Genomic DNA, 25,123 nt, shown 5'->3' on the forward strand with positions numbered 1-25,123 from the left:
TACCGGGACTTTTGGGATTGGGCCTGGGTTCCAGAGTCTAAAGCCTGCCTGTCCCTGTGCATGATGGGATAGACAAAGACAATCTGGGAGGTGCTGAGCTGAAACACAATTTAACTTGGAGAAAACCATGTGCTAAATAAAAAAAATAAATAAATGTAAAACTTTAAAAGATCAAACCTGAATCTGTCATCTTTAATCCTGAGGTTCTTCTTTGTCCCCACAAGATGGCGCAATTTATACAAATACACTCTCTGAAAGGACAAAACTCGGAACACAGGAGGGCCTTATAGGAAGCCGCCAGCTAGATACAGCATTTGAATGTCACAGGTTACTGGTTTGCATACAGTGAGCTAATTCTCTTTTTCTACATTCATCGCAGAGCCCAAAACATGAGATGAACACCGCAATCACAGATGGACGTTACAGCCATTGCTGCAAAAACAAACATGATAAGGCACGTCTGTTTTATGGTGGCTATCGGGGAAGAGCTTTAGTCGGCCAGGGCAGCTGGCAGCTGGACTCATGGCATTATAGGTGACTCCCGTCCCTGAAACGCACATGGTCTGAAGACGCTTTCAGATCTGAGTCCCCTTACTGCAGTAATTCATCCTGTACATCTTCGCGTGTCAGTGTCTTTCCAACTGAAAGATGGTAGGAACAAGTGAGCCAGCCTGGATTTTTTTTGTCACCCACAAATAAGACCTGACACGTCCTGGCGTATGCATGGTATTGGCAGGTGCTCTGATCATTCTCTTGCCCGCTGCCCCTGCCCACTTTGAGCGTCTCCTCTGTCGTCCCCCGTCCTTCACGAAGTCGGCCGGAGCTCCTCGTACACGGTGGTGAGCTTCACCGGCGTCGAACTGGGACCCAGTTCTGATACAGGCTGTCGCTGGGAGGCGGACAGAGGCAGAGAGAGAGAGAACGGAGGGAGGACAGGAAGAAAGAAAAAGAAAGGAAGATGCATTATTTCTGCTAACATCACCAGTCACCCAATGAAATTACAGGGAAACCCCGGGCATGGAACATGACAGTGGCCTTTGTCTCCGTGATGACAGCTGTGCCCTTATCGCCAACTGCAGTCCGCGCTTTCAGGAAGCATCCAGTCTGTTTGCTCTGTGTGAGGAAGCTGCTCTCTCAGTTCATTAAAGACCTGTTTTTGGGGCACGTCCACATGGCGATACTGAACTTCCTGAAAGGGGCGGCTGTGTGCGAGCGGCAGCTTCCCAGCCAAAGCCATACTTCCTTAGCATCATCAGAGAAACTCTTCAGTCTGCACAGAAATAGCAGCCGAGCGCTGCAGGATGACCCAGGCTGACCACAAAGGCGGATGTTTCTCTGCTGAATGCTCAGACAGTGTGTGTGCGTGTTTGCTTTTAAGGTCTGCCTGTCTGTTTGTGTATGTGAGCATAAGAAGATAAGAAACTTACAAACGAGAGGAGGCCATTCGGCCCATCGAGCTCATTTGGGAAGAACTTAACTAATAGCTCAGAGTTGTTAAAATCTTATCTAGCTCTGATATAAAAGAACCCAGGGTTTTAGCTTGCACTGCATTAACAGGAAGACTATTCCAAACTCTAACTACACGTTGTTTAAAGAAGTGTTTTCTCAAATTCAGTTTAAAATGTTCTCCCGCTTATTTCCACCTATGGCCGCGAGTTCTAACATTTAAACTAATATTGATTCGTTTAAATACGAATATTGTGTGTTTGCTTTTAAGAAGGTCCGCCTGTCTGTTTGTGTGTGTGTGCATGCATGTTTGCTTTTAAGAAGGCCTGTCTGTTTGCTTTGAAAAAAAGCCATGTACTGACCTGTGAGTGGTTCTGGTTACTGTGAATTACTTCTGCATATTCAGTATTGTCAGTGTACACATGCAGTCTTGTAGAGGCGGATGCATCTATAAAGGCGGCAGACAGAACAAACTTACACGCTGGCACACACTGACTGGTACACACACACACACACACTGCTTGGTACACAGACAATGTGCAACCGCTGACTCGACACATACAGTACTCCTCTGTTGTTTTTTTTTCCGCTGGAGGTAGACGAACGTGTGAACGTGTTATGAAGGTTTTGCTTTTTCCTGTGAACCGCTTCCTGTAGCGGACCATAGCTACACCACTGTTAGCATCGGTCACAGCGATACTGACAGTGGCATTTAAAAAGAAGGTTTCATTTATTTCCTGTGAACTGCTTCTGTAGCAGGACATAGCCACCCCCTTTTAACATCAGCCACAGTGACAGTGACAGCGCTGTGGACCACTGGCTTCCGGTAGAAGGACTCAGCTGCACCACTGTTAGCATTCTGGACACAACAGTCAAGACAGAGGTGTGGGAGACACGCCCATGTGCAGGAAGCATTCAGATAAACGTAGCCGCAGCCACACTACCTGTGAAAAGCTTTTGCACACCACGGGTTTTTACCACTTTTCCATTTATTTCATAAACTGCAGATTTGTAACTTTTCTTAAGCATTGCAAAGTCGAGTGAACAACTATAAATGAAAATGAGTGAAATAAAACAGGTCTCCTTCATAACATGAAAGGAGTATGTAACAGTGCATGTCTGACATACTATTATCTGGTTATGGGTGATATAATCAAATTCTAGGCCGTCCTTTAACTTTAATTACCTTAGTTAACTGTTTAATCCCAGAAAACAGTAGTATTTAATGTCCCTTGCAGAACAAGGATGCCTTGAATTTTCTCTGCTATTATAACTGCTTAAGCAGGTTCATTTGATGAATCAAAGATATGACATTTTCATGCCAATAAAGGTACTCAAATGGTGAAAATGCTGTAAATTTATTTGTTAGCAAAGAATATTGAGTGTATTTGTATTAAACATTAAGTAGCATGCAAATGCAAAAGTGTGTGCAAAAACTTTTGACTGGTTGGGTACGATGGATGTTAATTTCCTCCTGCGTTTTGTGGCGAGTTTGTCCGATATACCCGTCACGTGACAAACAGCAAAGTCCTCACAGCGCCTCATAAAGCGGAATACCTGCCTTCCCACTGCTCACCACGCTTCCTCTTCTTCAGGCAGGTGGCGATGATGATGACGATGACGATGGGAAGTACAAGGCCACATACCACAAGCACAGGGATTAGAAAACTCCTGGGAGAGGGAATATCACCTAAAACAGAGACGGTGAAAATGTACTGATTTTTATACGTCATCATTTTCAGATACTGAAATGTTCCCTTAATGTCCTCTTTCTATTTCGACTTTTTATTGCATTAACATTCATACAACCTTCACATTGTGACACCAAAAAGTCAGATACATCCTTATGTTTTTTAATTATTACTTCTATTTATTAGGTTAGCAGATCACACCACATGCTACTGTTTTGGTAAATCATGGAAGCGATAAGCACTGAAGCGGCGGTGAAGAAAGAGACAGACCAGCAGCCGCAACAGCTTTTAAAAGAGGAGAACCTGTGGTTAAAGGTTAAAATGAAGATGGTGGGGTGATGTGTATTAAACATAGGGATACGCCAAATTTGTACAAATTACTAACTTTGGGAGGCACAATACGCCTCTCATTAATATTTTAGAGGTACTGCAACTCTCCTTATGTGGGTGTTAGTAAATCTCCATATAGCACCAAAAAGCCACCATCTGCACAAAAGTTTTCGCTCATTGCCTAAAGCCTTGGTGATTATTGCACATGCGCCATATAAATGTGATTACATCGTGATGTGATATCATGCAGCCCTACCTGAGGTATCACTGCAGTTTGCTGGTATCTCCAGTGTGAGGTTCTGTGAGCTGGCTGGGTTCTTTGCTTCACAGTAATAGGTGTATCTGTGTTCTACCTCCAGGGGGAGAGACAGGCTGGTGCTGAGGTCAGGGCTGCTGGTTTGGTTCAGTGTCTCGGTCCCTCTGTACCAGGACAGGGTGACGTCTCTCCCGTTCTCCACAGAACACAGAACCCAGCAGCTTCCACTGGCTGAAACCCTGGGTTTAGACACGCGATCTGAAGAGAGAGAAAGCGGGGGCACATTAAAACATACCCCCCCCACAAAAACACACACTCACACGCACACACACACAGACACGCAGGTTTTTAATTATTTCTTTGTGGGGACTCATTCATTTATATGGGGAAAACTAATCCCAACATGACAACTTTAACCCCTATCCAGTCCTAACCTTAACCATAAGTAACTTTTGACATTTTTAGTTTTTTGATTGCATTCACAGATCTTTGTGGAGACCTGAAAAAATGGTCCGATCCATGTCAAAATAACGGGGTTTTATTACATTGAATGAATTTAGTAATTAGCGGTCATTGTTAACACACCACAGCACACAGGGCGAAACAACCAAACGTGTCCCCTGCATTTAACCCATATGTGCTCCAGGAAGCAGTACCTTGCTCAGGGTACCTCAGTGGTGCCTTGTTGGTCAGAGATTCAAACCTGCAATCTTTCAATTACAAGTGCGCTTCCCTAACTATCAACCCACCACTGCCCATATTGTGGGGGACATTTGGACTCCACAATGTAATATAAAGATAATCCACATACACACACCAGTGTTTTAGTTCAGATTTTTTGTTTTAGTTTTTATTTTCACATTATTTTCAATTTTCAATGTGGTTTTATTAATTTTTATTTAAGATACATTTCTATTTATTCGTTACATATTTTTGTTCCAGTTTAAATTTCTGTAATTTTATTTCTAGGAATATACGGAAAGTTATCGGACTTAGCTATCTGTTATGAAACGTCGCTATGCAATGCCGATGGCCATTTCTGAGGTTCAAGTGCATTGCACAAAAGAGCCCCAGAGCATGGCGCCATCTAAAGGCAATAAAGTAAATTACATTTCCTTGAATGATTCCCATAAAGGAGGAAAGGTAAATCATCGCTTTAGCTAAATAGTATTAGAAAACAGTAATAGGAAGTATTTGGCATTTTATGTTATTACAGTTATTTTTGGAAACAATAATCATAGATTTTGTTTACCTGTAGTTTTTTTTATTTTAGCATGTTATTCCACTTTACTACAATGTTTCCTTACAGTTTTCATTAACCATAAACCTGAACCACACAAACACACCCCCAATGATATGCACACATACTCATACACACATACAGACACCCAGAAGCAGAACTCACTGTATACAGTCAGCTGATATTCTGTAACTTTCTTCCCTCCATCACTGCTATCCACCTTATACTGGCCAGAGTCCTGGATCTGCAGGTCGGTGATGGTGAAGAGTCCCGTCTTACTGTCCCACCACAGTCTGCCTCTGAATTCCTCAGTTAGGTCTGTTTTACTGCTCCCTGGCACCACTATGGCCACATTGCCGATATTCCCATACGACAGGGTACCAACAGATATAACTGGGGCAGGAAAAGTGAAAGCCCCTCCCACAATGCCTTGCACCTGCTGTATCTCAGCGTGGGTGAAAAATGTGCAGAATTCTGAAAAAGTGGGAGAATGATGGGTAAAAATTCATATCAAAACCAGAAACAATTTATAAGTGACCTCAGAGGGCTGACATCCTACAATAAAGAATTTCACTAGTGTTTGTGTCAGGACGCACACCTGAACACTCCTCTACAATGGCCAGAGGCCCCACCAGAGTCTGTCTCTATGTGGGTGGAAGGTATACAAGTAATATGCCTGTCATTAGTACTCATTGATGCTATTGGCTCAGGCAAAGGAGGGGCGGGACTTCACACGGCAGAAACAAATCAAACAAGCCTGTCTGTCTGCAGAGGGATCCTAAATTGAACCTTTTGGTCCATATTTGTACCATTTTTGTTCTTCGTTATTTTTCCCACTTTTGGCACAGGGTAGGCGGATGGACACAGTCAACGATACAGAGGGCTGTGGCTTTACAAGTGTAAACCTCTGTGTGTAATAAACACAGAGCGCTATTGTTTACACCAAACACTGGGGGAGAGGAGCAGGTGGCACCCGGCATGCGCACCAGTACCATAACGCTGCATTGTTCTGGTATCAGCAGTATTTCTATGTACGCAGCAACATGACAGCTTGCTGCCACAAGGTGACCTGCAGGGAACCTAACGCCGGGTTATAATTTGAGCTCATCCATCATTTACACCAAAAGCTGGGGGAGGTGTGCGGCTCAGCGGGTTGGGCACGGTGCCACTGATCAGTCGGAAAGTTGCTGGTTCAAATCCCAGAGTCGGCAGAGTGATGTCACCATTGGGCCCTTGAGCGAGGCCCTTAACCCCAACTGCTCAAGGGCCTGACTGGTCCTGCTCTCTCATCTGTGTGTCACTTTGGATAGAAGCGTCTGCTGATAAATGTAAATGTCAGGGCCCTGGCTCCCACACTCATTTCTTGTTTATCCCAAAACTAAACTGTTTACATGACAACATGACAAGTATTTCCTGTCGCTCAGTTCTGCCCATTTTACTCAGTCCGGGTCATAAAACGTTACTCTTTACCATCTGATCCATTAATGTAGATTATAAACTTTTCACTGTTAGTCATATTTTTATGCTCAACTTCTAAAACATAATATTTACCCAGAGTTACCAATTCTAACGCATCTGGCGTGACACTCACGCTTTTAGACTCACAGGCTCACGCAAGAAATCTCACGGCAGATCTGTACTATTCCATCATAAACCTAAAATCAGCTACATCAAAAGCATTGGGACAGTTTGGGCGTATGTATGTGCGTGCAGAATCTAACACCAGCCAACTGGCCAAAGTTGGCAATCCTGTTCTACCACAGAGAAGTTTTTAAAATTTCATTCTAGTTCCCCTTTAAATGACACTATTGCTCTTTGGGGGAATTTACTTGACATTTCCCTCAGCTGATCTACTATCACATAACGCGAAAAACAACAAAAACAACGGCACCAGTTCAGCTGAGTGGTTGTGACAGGCTGGTGCTCATAATGGGAAGTTAAATACCGCTTCAAATAACCATATATTTTTGGAAAGCGGCAGACTACCACAGGACCACGTTAGACGACCACGGAACCCGGGGCGACATTCGTGCCCCAGCCCAGCCTGCGCTCCTGGAAATCACCCTGAAGCCAGAGCAGTGAGGATTCTGTTTCAAAGACGTTATGCAAATAATGAACAAACAACGCAGGCAAACACTGCACAGGTGCACTGAATACTACTGGCGATCGAAGAAGCAAGAATACATGATATACATGAAAAGATCTCTGATAGCAGCTCACAGCCTATAGCAGGTCAAACATGTTGGTCATTAGGCTGCATAGTGCAGATATTCGCCATACAAGCACACCTATAACACCGTACTGGCAAATCAACCCCCATCTTCCATGCTGCCTACAGAATAGAATAGAATCCCTTTTATTATCACTGCCCAGATGAGCAACGATATTAAATGTCTCCTGAATGGGACATGCAGATTAAATGAAGACAAAATCTTAAATTTTAACACGCACGTCCGCTCTGCATATAAGCTATAGACACTGTAAAAACACAGGCATTAATAATCTAAGCGTATAATAACCCTGTCTAACCCAGAATGGAGACTGGAGCCTGTGTCAGCAAGAACGGGGTACAAGGCGGCCACTCGGGGCCCCAGTCCTGAAGGCTTGAGGCCGCTGTGCTTCACCCACCGCAAGACCATAGCGCATAAAAAACCGCTTCTTTCCGACAAACCCGTGATACGTGATGAACTCGGGATGTTTGCTGGGATATAGAATCTTCCCCCAAGCCCAGGGAGGAACGGCGCAATAAAAAAAGACTTAACAGACAGACTTTTAATACTGTAAACTCGGGCAAAGACATTAAAACCTGTGCGCAACTGAGCAGCCAAATACAGCAAAAAGAGCATCATTCGGAAGGAATTTCAGTTTAGCTATGGGGATAATTCATGTATGTATGTTATGTAATATAATAATATCATCAGACAAGCATATCATATTTACAGTCCATTACTCTGTAAACTAGTCTATAGCTATCAGATTGTGTAAAGTCTATATTTGGGATCCTTTACAACAGTTTATTTTTAATTTACTATCAGCAACTGAAATATAACTTTTTTTTTTTTGCAAAGTACTAAACCGACCTAAGTCACATTCATAAATACAACATTTATTCCTAAAGAGTCGAGCATGAAAGAACAACATATTTAACTTACCTATCAAACTAAACGCAAACAGCGCCAGACCGCTTCTTTGGTGGGATGTCTTCATTTCAGATTAAATATTTCAAAATGGTATATACAGCCTATTAAAACGGTATATTTAAATATATTACCATTAAGATGCAAATTTCTTTATGAAAAGGCGATGGCATTGTGCTCTTTGTTAGACAATGATAACGTAAACTAGGCTACAGCATTCGCAACACTACGCACATCCATAAACCACAAGTAAAGGGAAAAAACCATGGCAAAATAAATAGTAGAATAAAATCGCACAGCGCGCGAACAAGCGTTCCGCTTCTGCTGGTCGGCGATAAAGCGCCACTAGTGCTTACAGGAAGCAGAAGTCTTGTGAAGACGCCTCTTAATGAGTTACATGCTCGGGGAGGCACCTCTAACAAGGCAAATTTTACGCGAAAACTTTCAGTATTTCCCAAAGAAGTTTGCTGGCTTGATTCTACATTTCAGTTTTGTTAGTTAGTTCGCGCATAATATGCCAAGTGAAACTGTGATAATATTAGTGTAATATCGCTGATTTAATCTTTTTACAGATATGGCAACATTACACAAAAATTATAATTAATAAACTAATTGCGGATTATTAAATATAATTTGAGAATATAATTCCCTGACATTATATCATCTTGAAATCTCTTCCATCCTCTCTCCTTTCCACCATGTCTTTGATTCGGCCCACTGAGGCAGATATCTCATAACTCCTCCCCCTTTATCAGGTGAGTAATTCTTCCTCTATCTCACCCCTTTTTTCCCACATACAGTTTCCATTCCACTCATTTCTGTAGAAATAAACCACAGAATACAGGCCCACTTCATTCAGCAAACACAGTAAATCATCAGATAAACCTCCACAGCCAAGTTAGGGTTGAGAGGAACTGCACTACCTGTCTCTGCCTTGTAGCCCAGTGCATTTCTCTCTAAGCCTCAAACCCTTTCTTCTGGTGTCCCTCAGGGATCAGTACCGGGTCCGTCTGTACTCCACATGCCCCGGGTCCTGTTAGGCAGATGATGTTCGTTGGAGTGATGTCACCATTGGGCCCTTGACTGAAGTCCTTAACCCCACGATTGCTCCAGGTACCCTGACTGACTCTGAATTCTCACTTTTACATCACTTTGGATAAAATCACCAGCTACATGAATGTAATGCAAATATAAGTGTAAACACATCTCTATTTTTGTCACCCTGTTCTGACACTTCAGTTACTTCCTGTTATGCCAGCAAGCGTCATCTTCATATGACCTCTGTGTGCAGAAACAGGCTTTTCCCAGAGTCACTCACATCGTCTGACTGCGTCTTGATTACCTTACAGCGTTTTCTCCCCGTACCCCCTTCTTCCTATGGACGCATGTGTTCACTTTGGATGTTGGTGCTAATCATGAAGTTATTTTTAGAGTCTATGTGTCACATTCGGGGAGCAAGGGAGTCAAAAGCAGACATGGGGATCAAATAAAGGGATTTTATTTAAACTGGTGCATGGAAAACACAACAAACCGCATGGGGTCAAAAACGGAAATGCTGGCACTGGGGAAACCAAAGGCGTACACAGGGGATGGTGGTAATGACGGGACTGGGGAGCATAAAACAAGATGCACTTAAATACAGAGGACTAACAAGGGAGCTGGAGTGAGGAATAACGAGAGGCAGGTGGAGTGAGTCGCAGAAAGGCAGGAACAAGAGGTAAGACCAACACATACTGTAACAGGCCTGGGTTGTTAGAGCCCCACTATGGAAAAACAGGAAGGGCAGGATGTGCCTCAGTGAAAAAATAAGGCAATTTTCTTTGTTTTGTTTGCTAATTTCCCATTTCCTTTACAGGAAATGGGAGGGAACATGGAAACGCAAGGTCTTATAAATGTGTAACTGGATTTTCAGTAGGAAAAAAGAAATTTTACCAACGCACAGTGGCCATCTAACTGTGTGATAAATGTTCAGGACACATATGCACAGAAACATGAGGCATTTCTGGAGGTTCTGGGCAAAGGGGCAGAGCAGGATAAGTGGCATGTGCCCCAGAGAGAAATGTCCATTTCAGTCACTCAGGATGCCAAGAGAAGTTCCACCCAACAGAAATCTCATTTTCGCTCCCTAACAGGAAACGATTCGCTATTTATTCTTAGATTATTCAAGGAGAATATTCCAGTAAAATTACATTTGGCATGCACTGCTTAGTGTGCTGAGGCTTCCAGCTAAATGCATCCACACGTTATCTGAACAGCTACATTCATGCTGCTGGTGCCATCAGAGCTAAAATCAGCCCACAGCGTCTCGCACAGAAACCGCATTGTCACACGTCGAGATGCATTCTGCAGCAACACCTCTGTCCACAGTGCAGATTCCCTGAATCTGGCTATCAGTCTAGCTCAGGTTTACAGACCTTCTGCTGATATGATCATATGTGTGTTACTCGACATGAGGGTGACACGGTGGCTTCGTGGGTGACACTGTCATGCCAGGTGGGGGTCTCTGCACTGTGTGTGTGTGTGTGTGTGTGTGGGGGGGGGCTGCATATTCTGTCTGTGCTGAGCAGTTTCCCTTTAAGTTCCTCAGTTTCCTCCCTCAGACCAAAGTCACGCATTTGCAATACCTGACATCTGTAAGCTGCCTGCAGTGTATAAGGGTGTGTGCTCTGCAATTGACTGGCATAACATCCAGGGTAAACCCCCAACTGGGACTGCTGGAGACCTCCTGTTTACATATCACTCTAAAAAGAAACTTTATAAAAAGTTTTTCAACTTTATCCATTATAACCTGAAGCTTTTGTATAGCTGCTTGATGTCCCTGTGGTGCACGTGATAGCTGATAGCTGCCAGCAGCTTTGATAAATGGCAATTAAAGTCCAAAACTGGATAATGCTTAAGTCACGTTAACTAGCAAAGCAGCACAGCTTAAACTCAGTAAAAGTCCTGCACTATTACAACTGTGTTACTGCAAGAGATGGAAGTTTTTATTTTACACTCACAGTAATGGTCTCACTTTGGCTGGACGTCACGTCTTACAGCTCAGCAATATTGACAAACAGTAAAATCAAAGAGAGTGAAGCTGACAGCCGTTAAGCTCAGAACTGAAAGGAGGGTCACTACAGGCTGTGTGTGAGGACAGCTGGACAGAAAGTGGAGAAAGACAGCAAAGGAAAACAGCAGAGGGAGGGAGAGAGTGTGTGGGAGTGTCAGAGAGAGAGGAGCTCTTGCATGCTGCCATCTAGTGGCCAGTATACATATATCACTGTTGATGAAGTAGCTCAGTGGCGTTTTTGCAAACTTCCTCTTGATTTGCTCTGTGACGGGTGTCTGTGTTAGCAGGAGTAAATCACACAGGTGCATACAGAGCCATTCAGATCTGTTGTTCTTTCTCCACGCTCAGTGTGTCCTGGTCCCTGCCTTCCTGCACGGAGAAAATCACAAATAATTAAATTCTACAGATAAAAGGACAGATTCCTGCAAATCTGGCCAAGACACGCGATATGATAATATGGATGCATCAGATACAGATCATACTGTAAATGAAGGAAAGATCTCTGTGGAAAATAGAGATTCTACACTTGAAGTGTGAGCTGCACAGCATTTACCTGCAGAACAGAGTGATTAACAGCCCTTGTTTTCTTCTTCAGGTAGATGACAGTGATGCTGATGTAGATAATAAGTACAAAACAACATCCCACAGGTACATGGGCTAGAAAACTCCTGGGGGAGGGAATGTCGTCACCTAAAACAGAGGCGGTGAAAATGTTCCGATTTTTATTCGTCATCAGTCTCAGATGCGAAAATATTCCCTTAATGTCCTCTTTCTATTAGACTTTTCATTGCATTAACATTTATAAAACCTTAATTTATTCCTAATATAAAGACGCAAAGTCTGCACTGATGGAATGAAATACATCTTCATGACAAACAGGAAAAGTGCACCATACAGACCTGAGGTTTTGCTGCAGTTTGCTGGTATCTCCAGTGTGAGGTTCTGTGAGCTGGCTGGGTTCTTCGCTTCACAGTAATAGCTGTATCTGTGTTCTACCTCCAGGGGGAGGGACAGGCTGGTGCTGAGGTCAGGGCTGCTGGTTTGGTTCAGTGTCTCGGTCCCTCTGTACCAGGACAGGGTGACGTCTCTCCCGTTCTCCACAGAACACAGAACCCAGCAGCTCCCACTGGCTGAAACCCTGGGTTTAGACACGCGATCTGAAGAGGGAGAAAGTGGGGGCACATTAAAACATACCCCCCCACAAAAACACACACTCACACAAACAGGATTCTATGGGGAAATCTCTAATTCCGACACGATGACCTTAACCCTACCCAGCACTAACCTTAACCATAAGTAACCAAACAAAACACGAGACATTTGGCATTTTTATTTTTTATTACATTCACAGATCTTTGTGGAGACCTGAAAAAATGGTTTATTTTTACATACATTTATTACTATTATAAAATATATTTATTACATTGAGGCGGACATTTGGTCTCCACAATGGAATATAAGCATAATCTACACACACACACACACACCAATGTTATAGTTCTGTTTTTTAAATTTTATTTTCACATTATTTTCATTTGAAATCCGATTTATTTCAATGCTGTTTTATTAATTTTAATTTTAAAGATACATTTCTATTTAGTCTTTACATATTTTTGTCCCAGTTTAAGTTTTCATCATTTTATTTCTAGCAATATACGGAAAGTTATCGGACTTAGTTATCTGTTACGAAATGTCACTATGCCGACGGCCATTTCTGAAGATCAAGTGTATTGCACAAAAAAGTCCCAGAGCATGGCGCCATCTAAAGGCAATAAACTGTATTACATTCCAAATGTTTCCCATAAAGGAGGAAAGATAGATAATTACTTCAGCTAAATAGTATTAGAAAACAGTAACGGGAAGTATTTGGAAGCAATAATCATAGGTTTTGTTTAGCTGTAGCTTTTTTATTTTCGCATGTTATTTCAGTTTACGACGATGTTTTCTTACAGTTTTAATTAACCGTAACCCTGACACACACAAACACCCCCCCAATGATATGCACACATACTCATACACACATACAGACACCCAGAAGCAGAACTCACTGTATACAGTCAGCTGATATTCTGTAACTTTCTTCCCTCCATCACTGCTATCCACTTTATACTGGCCAGAGTCCTGGATCTGCAGGTCGGTGATGGTGAAGAGTCCCGTCTTACTGTCCCACCACAGTCTGCCTCTGAATTCCTCAGTTAGGTCTGTTTTACTGCTCCCTGGCACCACTATGGCCACACTGCCGATATTCCCATACGACAGGGTACCAACAGAAATAACTGGGGAAGGAAAAGTGAAAGCCCCTCCCACAATGCCTTGCACCTGCTGCATCTCAGCGTGGACAGATATCAGACAGAGACCTGCAATAGAGGAGGCATTAACAATGCGACACACAGGCTGCTTAGTGTCTATAAGAACACTGCATAAGCTGTGATAATGTCGTCCTGCCTTTACGCTGATGGGAGGCTGTCCTGTGCCCTTCACCCCTAAATGGGGCCGATCTGCAGTGCAGTGTTAACATCAGGAAGCTGCTCGTGGGGGTGAATAATAAAGCAGGGGGGTGGGGGGGCATGGGCACCTGCACCGTTAAGGGGCACTAAGAGGATTATACATTTGATAAAGTGGGGGGGGAGCAATGCCTGCCCCTTGAGGCAGGATTAAGAGGATAATACCACACACATTAGGAGTGTTTTACTCTATAAAGACTCTGATATCAGTTTCCCCAGAAGGTCGGCTGTGGGCCCCATGAGTCATGTAACCTGATCACCGGGGAGGAGTATGAGGGTCACGCATGGGGAGCACAACCCCGACCTGTCTGTCACTCAGCAGGCCATGATGTCAGGAAGGAGGAATATCAGGGTCACGCATGGGGAGCACAACCCCGACCTGTCTGTCACTCAGCAGGCCATGATATCAGGAAGGAGGAATATCAGGGTCACGCATGGGGAGCACAACCCCGACCTGTCTGTCACTCAGCACACCATGATATCAGGGAGGAGGAATACGAGGGTCACGCATGAGGAGCACAACCCCGACCTGTCTGTCACTCAGCACAGCACGATATCAGGAAGGAGGAATACGAGGGTCACGCATGAGCAGCACAACCCCAACCTGTCTGTCACTCAGCACACCATGACATCAGGAAGGAGGAATACCAAGGTCATGCTCCTGATGGACAGGCCAGGGTTGTGCTCCACATGTTTAACCCTCATATTTCTCCCCGGTGATCAGGCTACATGTCCAGTGCAGACAGGGACTCATGGGGCCCACAGCAGACCTTCTGGGGAAACTGGCACATGGTAGCAAACACGCATAATTTCTCAGCTAACGCCCTGCGAAGGGCTGCCAGTGTGTGCAGGGGGAGCTTTGCAGCCAAGCCCACAACTTCCCCAGCACCATCTTTCCATGCATGTTATGTCAGACAGCGACTGATCACATGTTACACTCTGTGCAGGATTATTAGATAAGCACTATTCCGGGAAATAAGTTTCAGTAAGAGTTGGGCAGACTTATAAAAGTGAATTCAGAAGTATTCTTTTAGTCCAAGTAAATGTGTTTAGACAAAAAATGTTACATTAGCCTGTCACAAACAAATGAAAGACAATAACTTGATTATCCGCATGCACAATTATTTTTCATTTGATCCTAACCTATATTAGCTGAGCCAGCTAGAACCCCCTGCCAGACACTGCTCTGAGAAGTGTACTGCTTGCCATCGTGGTAAATCTCATACATTAGTAAGGCCCAGTAGTTCTCAATGAGGGATAAGTCAGACAATGAAGGGAGCCAGGTCATAAATCAGTCACCTTTCACCTTTCTTAGCCAATCTATGGAATGCTTTGATGCATGGTAATGGGCATTTTCCTGCATAAATATCATAACCTTTTTGAAAGCTGTTGACTTTTTTTGTACCAGTGTTTGAAGAAGGTATCTTCTAGGAGTTGGCATTAGATCTCATAGCTAACTCTTACACCATCTGTTAGTTGTGAATTTCCAACAAGTTCATCACCCTTTAATTTGACACCTTTTGGCCTGTTTTAATAGTATGAATAACTTGCTTAATACTTCTGCCGGTCTATATATATCTACAGTTTCTTGTTAAACTCCAAACAGGAAGTACTCAGCATGTTGAGCATGCTCTATTTTTAAACAGTCCATTCTGAAATAGAGATTAATCTGGCCTGAAACTATTAAGTTGGAAGAGCAGATACGAGCAGAATACACACTTAGCTGATAATTCTGCACACAGTGAACAAGCAAAGAGGACCTTTCCTTTCACAGCGAGGCACGGAAATCATGCCGTTCCTCCCTGTCACAGAGGGACTTTGAGCCTTTCAGCTACAAAAACACAGCAAGATACAGCTGATGTGGAAAAGGCATTAATAGATATATGCTGTACAATGTTACTGTGATTGATGCTCATAAAACCTTCACTTTCCTCTAAAGTATCTTGTTCAGTTTCATGGTTTCAAGTGAATTCGTTGGCTAATTATAGTCTTTTCTGCTTTGTTGAAAAACAGGAGCTAAAAAATAAGTTTCCTGCTCGTCATTCACCTGGCATATTTCTGCCTGCTGTTTCCTGGGGTCCCCCTGAGATCAAATAATATCAGAAATATGATGCATCCTAAAATCTTCATTGTCTGCTTAGTTCAGAACCTCTTCCACTGATTTTCGGGATTTGGGTCTGGTTTAGCTGGAGATAACTGAACCCAAACATCACTTATAACCTCGTAAATATTCACCAGACTGCTCTAACTTCACTACACTCTGCAATGTCTTTAACTGTTAACCCTGGATCTGTTCTTCAGCAAATCACATGTCCTACACTGGTAACGGCAAGTTTATGACCAGAAAACACTGCTGATTACTACACATTGCAAATTCAGAAAAAACGTGTTCCTCAAAATGTAGAGCTCTTTAAAGTGCCCCATTTCCATAGAATGAACCCTGCATTAAACATTATGTACTTATATTGTGTAAATAAATCATAATCCAGGGCTGAGTAAATGTCTCACTGCTCTGTCCTGTCTCTCCGCAGCTGCACATTATCGCAGTGAAGTGTTCAGCACGCCTACCTGCCAGCCAGCATGTGAGCCTTAACACAGCCATTCCCAGGCAGTGCTTATCCATGCTGATGCCTGTTTATACGGCACGTTCCTGCACTGATAATATGAATATTACCAAGGACCGCTGTGGATACTCTAAAGTGTTCTGCAGGCTTTTTGGTCACATGACCATGACCACATACAGGAAGGGACGTCATTTCGAGTCGTTAAGTTGTCACACTATGAGAACTCTGGCAAAAGGGTAGAGTAGAGCTCAATGTTGCTGGTTTAAAGATTTTTAAAGTTGCGGCAGTTGGTAGAAGGAAGTGAGGACTGTGGTTCTGGATCTGGTGGGCTCAGCAGTGTCCTGTAGCCATAGCACGAAGTGAAGACTATGGCTTTGGACCCAGCGGGTTCAGCCGTATCCTGTAGCCATAACAGGAAGTCAGGATTGTGGCTCTGGGTTGTACCTCCATCCCTGAAGGGTACCTGCTATCACACTGACGTGTCACACCCACATTGCATCATCTGTCCTTCATGGTTTGCTGATATTTCTCCATATATCAAAACAAATCCATTCTTCTCATAAGCACATGTTAGGCTGTAAGGTAGCAGCTGCCCTCCCAAAGGATAATGCAAAGGCAGAGTGCTGGAACCTGTCACCAGTCATGGGTAAAGATGACCCTCCACTTGGCTTGGGCTACGGACCACAAGTTTAAAGCCTCAAAGCAAACTCACACTAGAAACTACTAATTAAATTGACAACTATAACTGTCATCCCATCCAGGTTGTACATTGTCTAATACCCAGTGCCTCCTAGGATAGGCTTCAGCCACCATTGTGGCTGGATGGATGGATGGTGTGAGATGTACAGGTCCTGGCATGTGGAGACAATCTAGAATAAACTGTCTGATGAAGGTGGTTAAGGTGGTAATGAGAGTCGTGGTTCATATCGTACATTTTTATAAATGAGTCCACCGATCATTTCACCATTATTTTCCGTTAGTCTCCATTTCCATGAATTTAAACTCTGCACAGCCCTGTTGATTACAGTGACTGCAGTGCTGGGTCGTTGGTATCGAATGGAATTCGCAGATATTTTGTTGCGTAACCGCGTTTGATGCAGCAAACCGCTTTTAATAGGAAGAGCGGGGCAGGACCGCCACAGTCATACAGCGGAAATATGAAAGAATAAGAAAATGCGCAAAATCAGCCGTGAGTCCTGGCCGGTTTAAACTTACTGTCAAATATTCACTGTTCAGTGGTTCATGTCTTTGAAATGTAGCAGAAAGTTCGAAGCGGGATACCTGCTTATTCTCCTGATGATGCCAGGTAAGGTTTCTCACATACATCTCACATTACAGCCTGGGAAAGCCTGATCTGCAGTTGCTGGTTAATTACTATAGTCAATATAACCGTGTTTACACTGACAGCGATGATGCTGTTTTACTGAATGTAAATTCGTCTTTTGTATCATCTGCTGCTTTAGTTTTAAAAATACGTATGTATTCAAATTTTGTTTTAAATCCTACAAAAAAAAAACATTTTAATGTTGAACAGAAGAAAGCCAAGAAAGTTTCACTCCTTGGAGGAATATTACATTTTCTATACACTCGTTTCGCGTATAACTGTTAAGATGTTTTTATTGTTTCGAGTTCTCCTTTGTAATTTCAGAATTAATTCCATCCCAATCTAATTTTTATCAGTGATTTTTGAAGAGCCAGAGATGGGGACAGCGTGGGACAGACTCGAGCCGGACGCGGGACTCCCTGCTCACTGCCATCACGTACACGGAGGGAAAAGGTCACAGAGACGTCTGCTAATCAATGGCCCTAAAGTTGATGTATCCCCACTGGCCAGTGACCCCCAGAGGACACTGCAGGAAAGTCAGTGCTACTGGATGTACATGTGCTCATATATGAACACACATCCATTATGCATCAGCATCCAGCAGATCCAGCTGGGGGGGAGGTGTCCACACAGTGGTAATCGCTAAGCCTGTGCACTGGGGATAATTGCTCAGAGCTCCCTTACACTAGGGGGCAGTGCAGTAATGTTAAGTGTTATTGTTGCATAAGCATTTATACAGTCCCCATTTCACCGTGAATCAGGATGGCTGGGGAACATCAGCCAAATAAAACAGCTCTCCATGGATTAAAAGTATCCTTATTTACTGGGCTTTTAATAAAAACAAAAGGTTTATTCCAGTATTGATGTTGTTCATAACTTATTTCTTACCCTAGTTTCTTATGTGACTTTTCATCCAGAAAAACACACAGCAGACTGACGCTGTTATACAGGTATTCAGTGTCCTGGTGAACAATCTCTGTGTTTTACACCCTGTAGCCTGTAACTGCAGGTTAATGCAGGACCATGTAAATCCATCATTAATGCTGGAGTCTGATGCTGCCAAATTTCAGACCCCAAACCTAAACCAGGTCTTATTTCCCCGAGTCAGTCGGCTACAAACCTGAGGGTATAAATGGGGAGCAGCTCTGAAGGAGGGTCACAGCCCCGGCAGACATGTAGCCCCTCACACGCCGCATGGACCTGTGTGTTAAGCGTCCTATACGTGTGTATATGGGGTCCATGCTCATGTACACTGGACCCCCCCCCCGAATGACCTCATTTTCAGTGTACGCTGTCTGCTCGGCTTACTTTCGTGTGGTTTCCCCACCATGTTGTGTTTTCTGCTCTGTGGTCCGGGGGGTCATGCTCATGGTCCCGCCGCTGACACAGACGCACATGTCGCTTTTCCATTACGGAGAGCTGCCGCACACATGAAGGTGCAGGCTCCGTGTACCTTAGCACAGTACTTCATGCTGTGCCCAGACATCCCCTCACTCACTGACCTCAAATAAAGGTCACAGGTCACTCATACACAGACGCTCTTGCCTATGGGTCCTGATTGTATGTTGGATGACATGCTGACTCAGAGGGCAGCAGTGTGTCCTCACATCTACATGGGTGGGGCTGAAATCCTAGCCCTGCTCGGCCTGTGACATCTGCATGCCCCCCTGTGCTCCGGCATCCTCCCATAGCCCCGTGGCCAGTCGTCAGGTGACGTGAACCCTCTAGGGGCCGGCTTTCCGTCCAGGGAGCCACCAGCCTAGGGGAGGGGCTACGTGGGACGGGATGAATGGTCTGAATGTCTGATGGCTGACTGTAGCTCCATCATGGTGTGTTTGTACCTTAGCAGGATCTGGGCAGATCCCGTTTTCATCAATGTAGTGGCCGAGGTAGTTGAGTGGCGTTTGTCTAAGGAGACGCATTCAGTTTCACACCTGCATTTTTCAGGATGTCTAATACTTTCTGAAACCTCACCTTATGTTCCTCCATTTTCTTGCCAAAAACCAGGCTACCATCCATGTACGCCACGATTCCATCAGCATCATGAAACAGCTCGGCCATCTCTCTCTGTAGTATCTCAGGTGTTCTAGAGTCTTCCAACCAGTGTGATAAAACTTGAGGCTTTTGCTCTTCTTTTTTCTTAGGGAATTTGCTTTAGCCCCGCTAAAATGTTTTTACCCCCCATAAATAAATGTGTATATATTAACTCATGAGTACCATCGGTCTGTTACGGTCCAAAAAGGGGAATCAGAAGCAGGGACATGAAGAGCCGGATAAACGGGGTTTTATTTTGGGGAAACACCAAAAAGGCAGGACAAAAGCACACAAACGTCCGTGAGCGGTCAGGGGTAAGACAGACCTGGAAGCACTAAATACCAAAACAGATTAAGAACAACTAGACACAGCTGAGAACACGGGGATTCCACACGAGGTACATGAGGGGCGTGGCACACGGGAGGATCAGGCCAGCAGGTCATGACAAGGTCCCCGATCAATAACTCAGCCTCACATCTATTCATCTCAAAGTACTCCCCCGATGTTGTTTATAGTAAGTGAAACATACCTTTCACTCTTCACCGTTCTCTTCAAGTGCTTCAAACCTACACTGATCTGTCCCTCTCAGTTTTTTTGGCACAGGGCCCATAGGGTCACACCACTCAGCTGGTTCTCTGATCTGTTCTATCACCCCACAGAGAACCATATGATCCAGCTCCTGCTGCGGAGCGGAGCAGAAACACGACTAGCTGTAGCTACACTGCATGAACAGCACCAGGTTTTAGGGTAATTTTCACAGGCTTTATGTTCAATAAGCCAGTTTCAGAGGTGTAGGTCTTCTGAATTTCTGTATTTTCTTTATAAGCCCCATGGCAAAAGCTACATCGCAACCCAGTAAGCTGCTACTAAGGGACTCACTGATCACATGCACACTGAATTGGAATCTCTGCTTCTCATGTCTGGCAGTTTACCACTGGGCTTCTAGAATGGAAGCAGTTTTCTTCAGCTGGGGTGGGTACTTGCTCTGAAATTGCACTTGTGTTTGCCCAGTATCTATTTAAATTTTCAGTATGTTACCATTTAAGTTCAGGCTTACATATAAAGCAGGACATGAATCTGAAATCTTTCTGGTCTTAAGTTCACTATGAAGATACAACTTTTGCTCTTCTTCCTTCATAGTACTTGTTTCGTCCAGCCTGGCTGTTCGGCCCTGCAAAGCAGCCACCTTTTCTGCACTTCCCACATTTGTTGGACAGTTATTTGTCCTTGGGTGAGTCTTATCATCTCATTGCTCCGTTTACCTCCGTTTACTTGTTATTGCCTCTATGTTGTCTCGGCTTAGCAGCCGAATGAGCTGCATCTGGCAGTGTCACTTGGGTGGACACTGTGCTGGTAGCACTGACTGGTGAATTAGCTCCACAGCTTAGCTCCCATGCTAAATCCGGGGTTAGCTGCAATTTTTCAGACAGCTCTTTGTGCAATATTCTGACCGCTAGTCTGCTGTGCCTGTTTTCAGCTTTGGCACCGATGAATAAACACATGTCTGCTAACTCATGCAAGCTGTGAATAAACTCGTCTGCCATCTCCCCCTGCTTTTGAGTGTGCTGGTGAAAGTGTGACATGTCATTAATTATGTTTACTTTTGGCATGAATTAATTTTTCATAATTTCAATAACTGCCTCATCATCGTTTTTGCCACAGAATGTGAACATGTAAAATACACTATATGAACCAAAGTATACAGGAACTTTGATGACAGGTTGATTTGAGGTATTTGCTGCTGTGTGGGGACCGCAAATGCCCAAAACTCGCAGTTCGTACTGATATCTCTGTTCTGCTGAGAGGTGACATAAATATTTGCTGCATGGAACAGATGGAAAGTTAACTGACTGTGCTGCAGGTCTGTAGAGTGTTCAGTGTTAGCCGCCATGTTGGAAGTGACTTATGCCCTCTGGGTCTCCAAGCCAGTCACATGACTGAAAACTATGATAAGGGGTGTGTGCTCTGTAACAGACTGGCACACCTCCAGGGTGAACCCCCACCTGGGATTGGTTGAGACCTCCTGTTTACATATCACTCTGAAAAGAAATTCTGGATAATGCTTAAGTTACGTTAACTAGCAAAGCAGCATGTTAGAAACTCAAAGTACTACAGTGTCACAATAAGAGACGAAAGTTTTTATTTTACACTCACAGTAATGGACACAGTGGCTGGGCGTCACTTCGTACAGCTCAGCAATATTGACAAACGGCAAAATCGAAGAGAGTGACGCTGATGTGCATTAAGCTCAGAACTGAAAGGAGGGTCACTACAGGCTGTGTGTGAGGACATCAGCTGGACAGGGAGGGAGAAAGACAGCAAAGGAAAACAGCAGAGGGAGGGAGAGAGTGTGTGGGAGTGTTAGAGAGAGAGGAGCTCTTGCATGCTGCCATCTGGTGGCCAGTATATATATATATATATATATATATATATATATATATATATATATATATATATATATATATATATATATATATATCACTGTTTATGAAGTAGCTCAGTGGCGTTTTTACAAACTTCCCGCTTTCATCAGATAATAAAGCATCAGATACAGATCATACTGTAAAGGAAGGAAACATCTCTGTGGAAAATACAGAATCTACACTTGAAGTGTGAGCCGTTCAGCATTTACCTGCAGAACAGAGTGATTAACAGGCCGTTTTCTTTTTCAGGTAGATGACAGTGAAGATGATGATGATGATGACGATGATGATGAGAAGTACAAGGCCACATCCCACAGGCACACGGGTGAGAAAACTCCTGGGGGAGGGAACGTCGTCACCTAAAACAGAGGCGGTGAAAATGTACCGATTTTTATACGTCATCAGTCTCAGATACTGAAATGTTCCCTTAACGTCCTCTTTCTATTACACTTTTCATTGCATTAACATCCATAAAACCTTAATTTATTCCCAATATAAAGAGACAAAGTCTGCACTGATGGAATGAAATGCATCTTCATGACAAACAGGAAAAGTGTACCATACAGACCTGAGGTTTTGCTGCAGTTTGCTGGTATCTCCAGTGTGAGGTTCTGTGAGCTGGCTGGGTTCTTCGCTTCACAGTAATAGGTGTATCTGTGTTCTACCTCCAGGGGGAGGGACAGGCTGGTGCTGAGGTCAGGGCTGCTGGTTTGGTTCAGTGTCTCGGTCCCTCTGTACCAGGACAGGGTGACGTCTCTCCCATTCTCCACAGAACACAGAACCCAGCAGCTCCCACTGGCTGACAGTCTGGGTTCAGACACGCGATCTGAAGAGGGAGAAAGTGGGGGCACATTAAAACATACCCCCAACAAAAACATACAGTCACACACACTGGATTCTATGGGGAAATCTCTAATCCCGACACGACGACTTTAACCCTACCCAGCACTAACCTTTACGAGACTTTTTATTTTTTTGATTGCATTCACAGATCTCTGAGGAGACCTGAAAAATGGTCCCCATAATGTCAAAGTTACACTGAGGCGGACATTTGGTCTCCACAATGAAAAGTTATCGGACTTAGCTATCTTACGAAATGTCACTATGCAATGCCGATGGCCATTTCTGAGGTTCAAGTGCATTGCACAAAAAAGGCCCAGAGCATGGCACCATCTAAAGGCAATAAACTGAATTACATTTCATCAAATGATTCCTATAATAAAGGAGGAAAGATAAATCATCACTTCAGCTAAATGGTATTAGAAAACAGTAACGGGAAGTATTTAGAATTTTATGTTATTCCAGTTATTTTCAGACGCAATATCCATAGTTTTTATTTAGTTGTAGTTTTTCATTTTTGCAACCTTTTTCAGTTTACGACAATGTTTTCTTATGGATTTCATTAATCATAACCCTGACCCACAGGGACCGATTATGGACCGGGCCAGCGGGGCCGCTGCCCAGGGGCCCTTGGGGTGCAGGGGGCCCGTGGGGCCCCTAGCCAAAAACAATTTGCAACGCTTATCAACAATGTGTTTTCATTTGTCTATTTTAGAGGGCCTACATTCTTTGATCCTCTGCCTACAAGGGCCCCTGACCCTATAGGGAGGGCGTGTGGCTGCCAAGGGCCCTTGAATTGTGCTGGTTGTGGTGGTGGTGCTGGTGGTGGTGTGTTTGGGGGGGGCCCTCGTGGACGTTTTGCCCAGGGGCCCACACAACCTATAATCCGTCCCTGCTGACCCACACAAACACACAATGATAAACTCACTGATATATACATATATACACACAGACACCCAGAGACTGAACTCACTGTATACAGTCAGCTGATATGCTGTAACTGTCTTCACTCCATCACTGTTATCCACTCTATACTGGCCAGAGTCCTGGATCTGCAGGTCGGTGATGGTGAAGAGTCCCGTCTTACTGTCCCACCACAGTCTGCCTCTGAATTCCTCAGTTAGGTCTGTTTTACTGCTCCCTGACAGCACCATGGCCACATTCCCGATATTCCCATACAACAGGGAACCAACAGAAAGAACTGAGGCAGGAAAAGTGAAACCCCCTCCCACAATGCCTTGCACCTGCTGCATCTCAGCGTGGACAGATATCAGACAGAGACCTGCAATAGAGGAGGCATTAACATTGCGACACACACACTTATAGACTGAAGTCAATTCAGAAGTTTTCTTTTGGTCCAAATAATTGTGTTTAGACTGTCACAAACAACAATGAAAGAGAATAACTTGATTATCCGCATGCACAATTATTTTTCATTTGATCCCAACCTATATTAGCTGAGCCTCCTATAACCGCCTCCAAGAAGCTGCTCTGATAAATGTACTGCTCGCCACCTTTTCTAAGTTTTCTGCTCTTCATTCACATGGCATATTTCTGCCTGGTCTTTCCTGGGGTCTCCTAAACATCACTTATAACCCAGTAAATATTCACCAGACTGCTCTAACTTCACCATGCTCTACAATGCCTTAAACTAACCCACTCTGTCAACTTAGCTGTTAACCCTAGATCTGTTCTTCAGCAAATCACAAGTCCTACACTGGTAACGGCAAGTTTATGACCAGAAAACACTGCTGATTCCTACACATTGCAAATTCATAAAAACGTGTTCCTCAAAATATAGAGCTCCTTAAAGTGCCCCATTTCCATAGAATGAACCCTGCTTTAAACATTATGTACTTATATTGTGTAAATAAATCATAATCCAGGGCTGAGTAAATGTCTCACTGCTCTGTCCCGTCTCTCCGCAGCTGCACATTATCGCAGTGAAGTGTTCAGCACGCCTACCTGCCAGCCAGCATGTGAGCCTTAACACAGCCATTCCCAGGCAGTGCTTATCCATGGTAATGCCTGTTTATACGGCACGTTCCTGCACCGATAATATGAACATTACCAAGGGCCGCTGTGGATGCTCACTCGTTCTAAAATGTTCTGCAGGCTTTTTGGTCACATGACCATGACCACATACAGGAAGGGACGTCATTTCGAGTCGTTAAATTTTCACACTATGAGAACTCTGGCAAAAGGGTAGAGTAGAGCTCAATGTTGCTGGTTTAAAGCTTTTTAAAGTTGCGCCAGTTGGCTCCAGGTTGGACCTGCTCCTC

The 25,123-nt window shown here is 44.0% G+C and overlaps 2 protein-coding genes and 1 long non-coding RNA gene across 9 annotated transcripts; 1 reads left to right on the forward strand and 2 right to left on the reverse strand.

The window, feature by feature from the left end:
- Nucleotides 1-171: 171 nt before the first annotated feature.
- LOC125720611 (SLAM family member 5-like) lies at nucleotides 172-16,347 on the reverse strand. Of its 7 annotated transcripts, none has more exons than XM_048996254.1 (6): nucleotides 16,225-16,347; nucleotides 13,201-13,509; nucleotides 12,052-12,309; nucleotides 3,023-3,136; nucleotides 1,809-1,894; nucleotides 655-889 (listed from the first exon to the last, which is right to left on the reverse strand). In XM_048996254.1, exons 1-6 carry the CDS (start codon nucleotides 16,277-16,279, stop codon nucleotides 806-808), a joined length of 906 nt encoding a protein of 301 aa, XP_048852211.1. In that variant the 5' UTR covers nucleotides 16,280-16,347; the 3' UTR covers nucleotides 655-805. The 7 variants fall into 7 exon arrangements, with proteins under 7 accessions (XP_048852208.1, XP_048852211.1, XP_048852210.1 ...); XM_048996253.1 differs by having other exon boundaries at nucleotides 3,008-3,136; XM_048996255.1 differs by having other exon boundaries at nucleotides 747-1,270; nucleotides 3,008-3,136.
- Nucleotides 10,624-24,117, reverse strand: LOC125720613 (SLAM family member 5-like). The gene is made up of 4 exons (XM_048996261.1): nucleotides 23,815-24,117; nucleotides 22,570-22,827; nucleotides 11,706-11,842; nucleotides 10,624-11,521 (listed from the first exon to the last, which is right to left on the reverse strand). Exons 1-4 carry the CDS (start codon nucleotides 24,092-24,094, stop codon nucleotides 11,471-11,473), a joined length of 726 nt encoding a protein of 241 aa, XP_048852218.1. The 5' UTR covers nucleotides 24,095-24,117; the 3' UTR covers nucleotides 10,624-11,470.
- On the forward strand, nucleotides 20,247-22,497 carry LOC125720617 (uncharacterized). The gene is made up of 4 exons (XR_007385522.1): nucleotides 20,247-20,325; nucleotides 20,405-20,550; nucleotides 20,719-20,809; nucleotides 22,251-22,497. It is a non-coding gene; the product is annotated as an uncharacterized LOC125720617 (long non-coding RNA).
- Nucleotides 24,118-25,123: the final 1,006 nt, after the last annotated feature.

The sequence above is a fragment of the Brienomyrus brachyistius genome, chromosome 25 (assembly GCF_023856365.1).
Source record: "Brienomyrus brachyistius isolate T26 chromosome 25, BBRACH_0.4, whole genome shotgun sequence".
Classification (NCBI taxonomy): Eukaryota; Metazoa; Chordata; class Actinopteri; order Osteoglossiformes; family Mormyridae; genus Brienomyrus; species Brienomyrus brachyistius.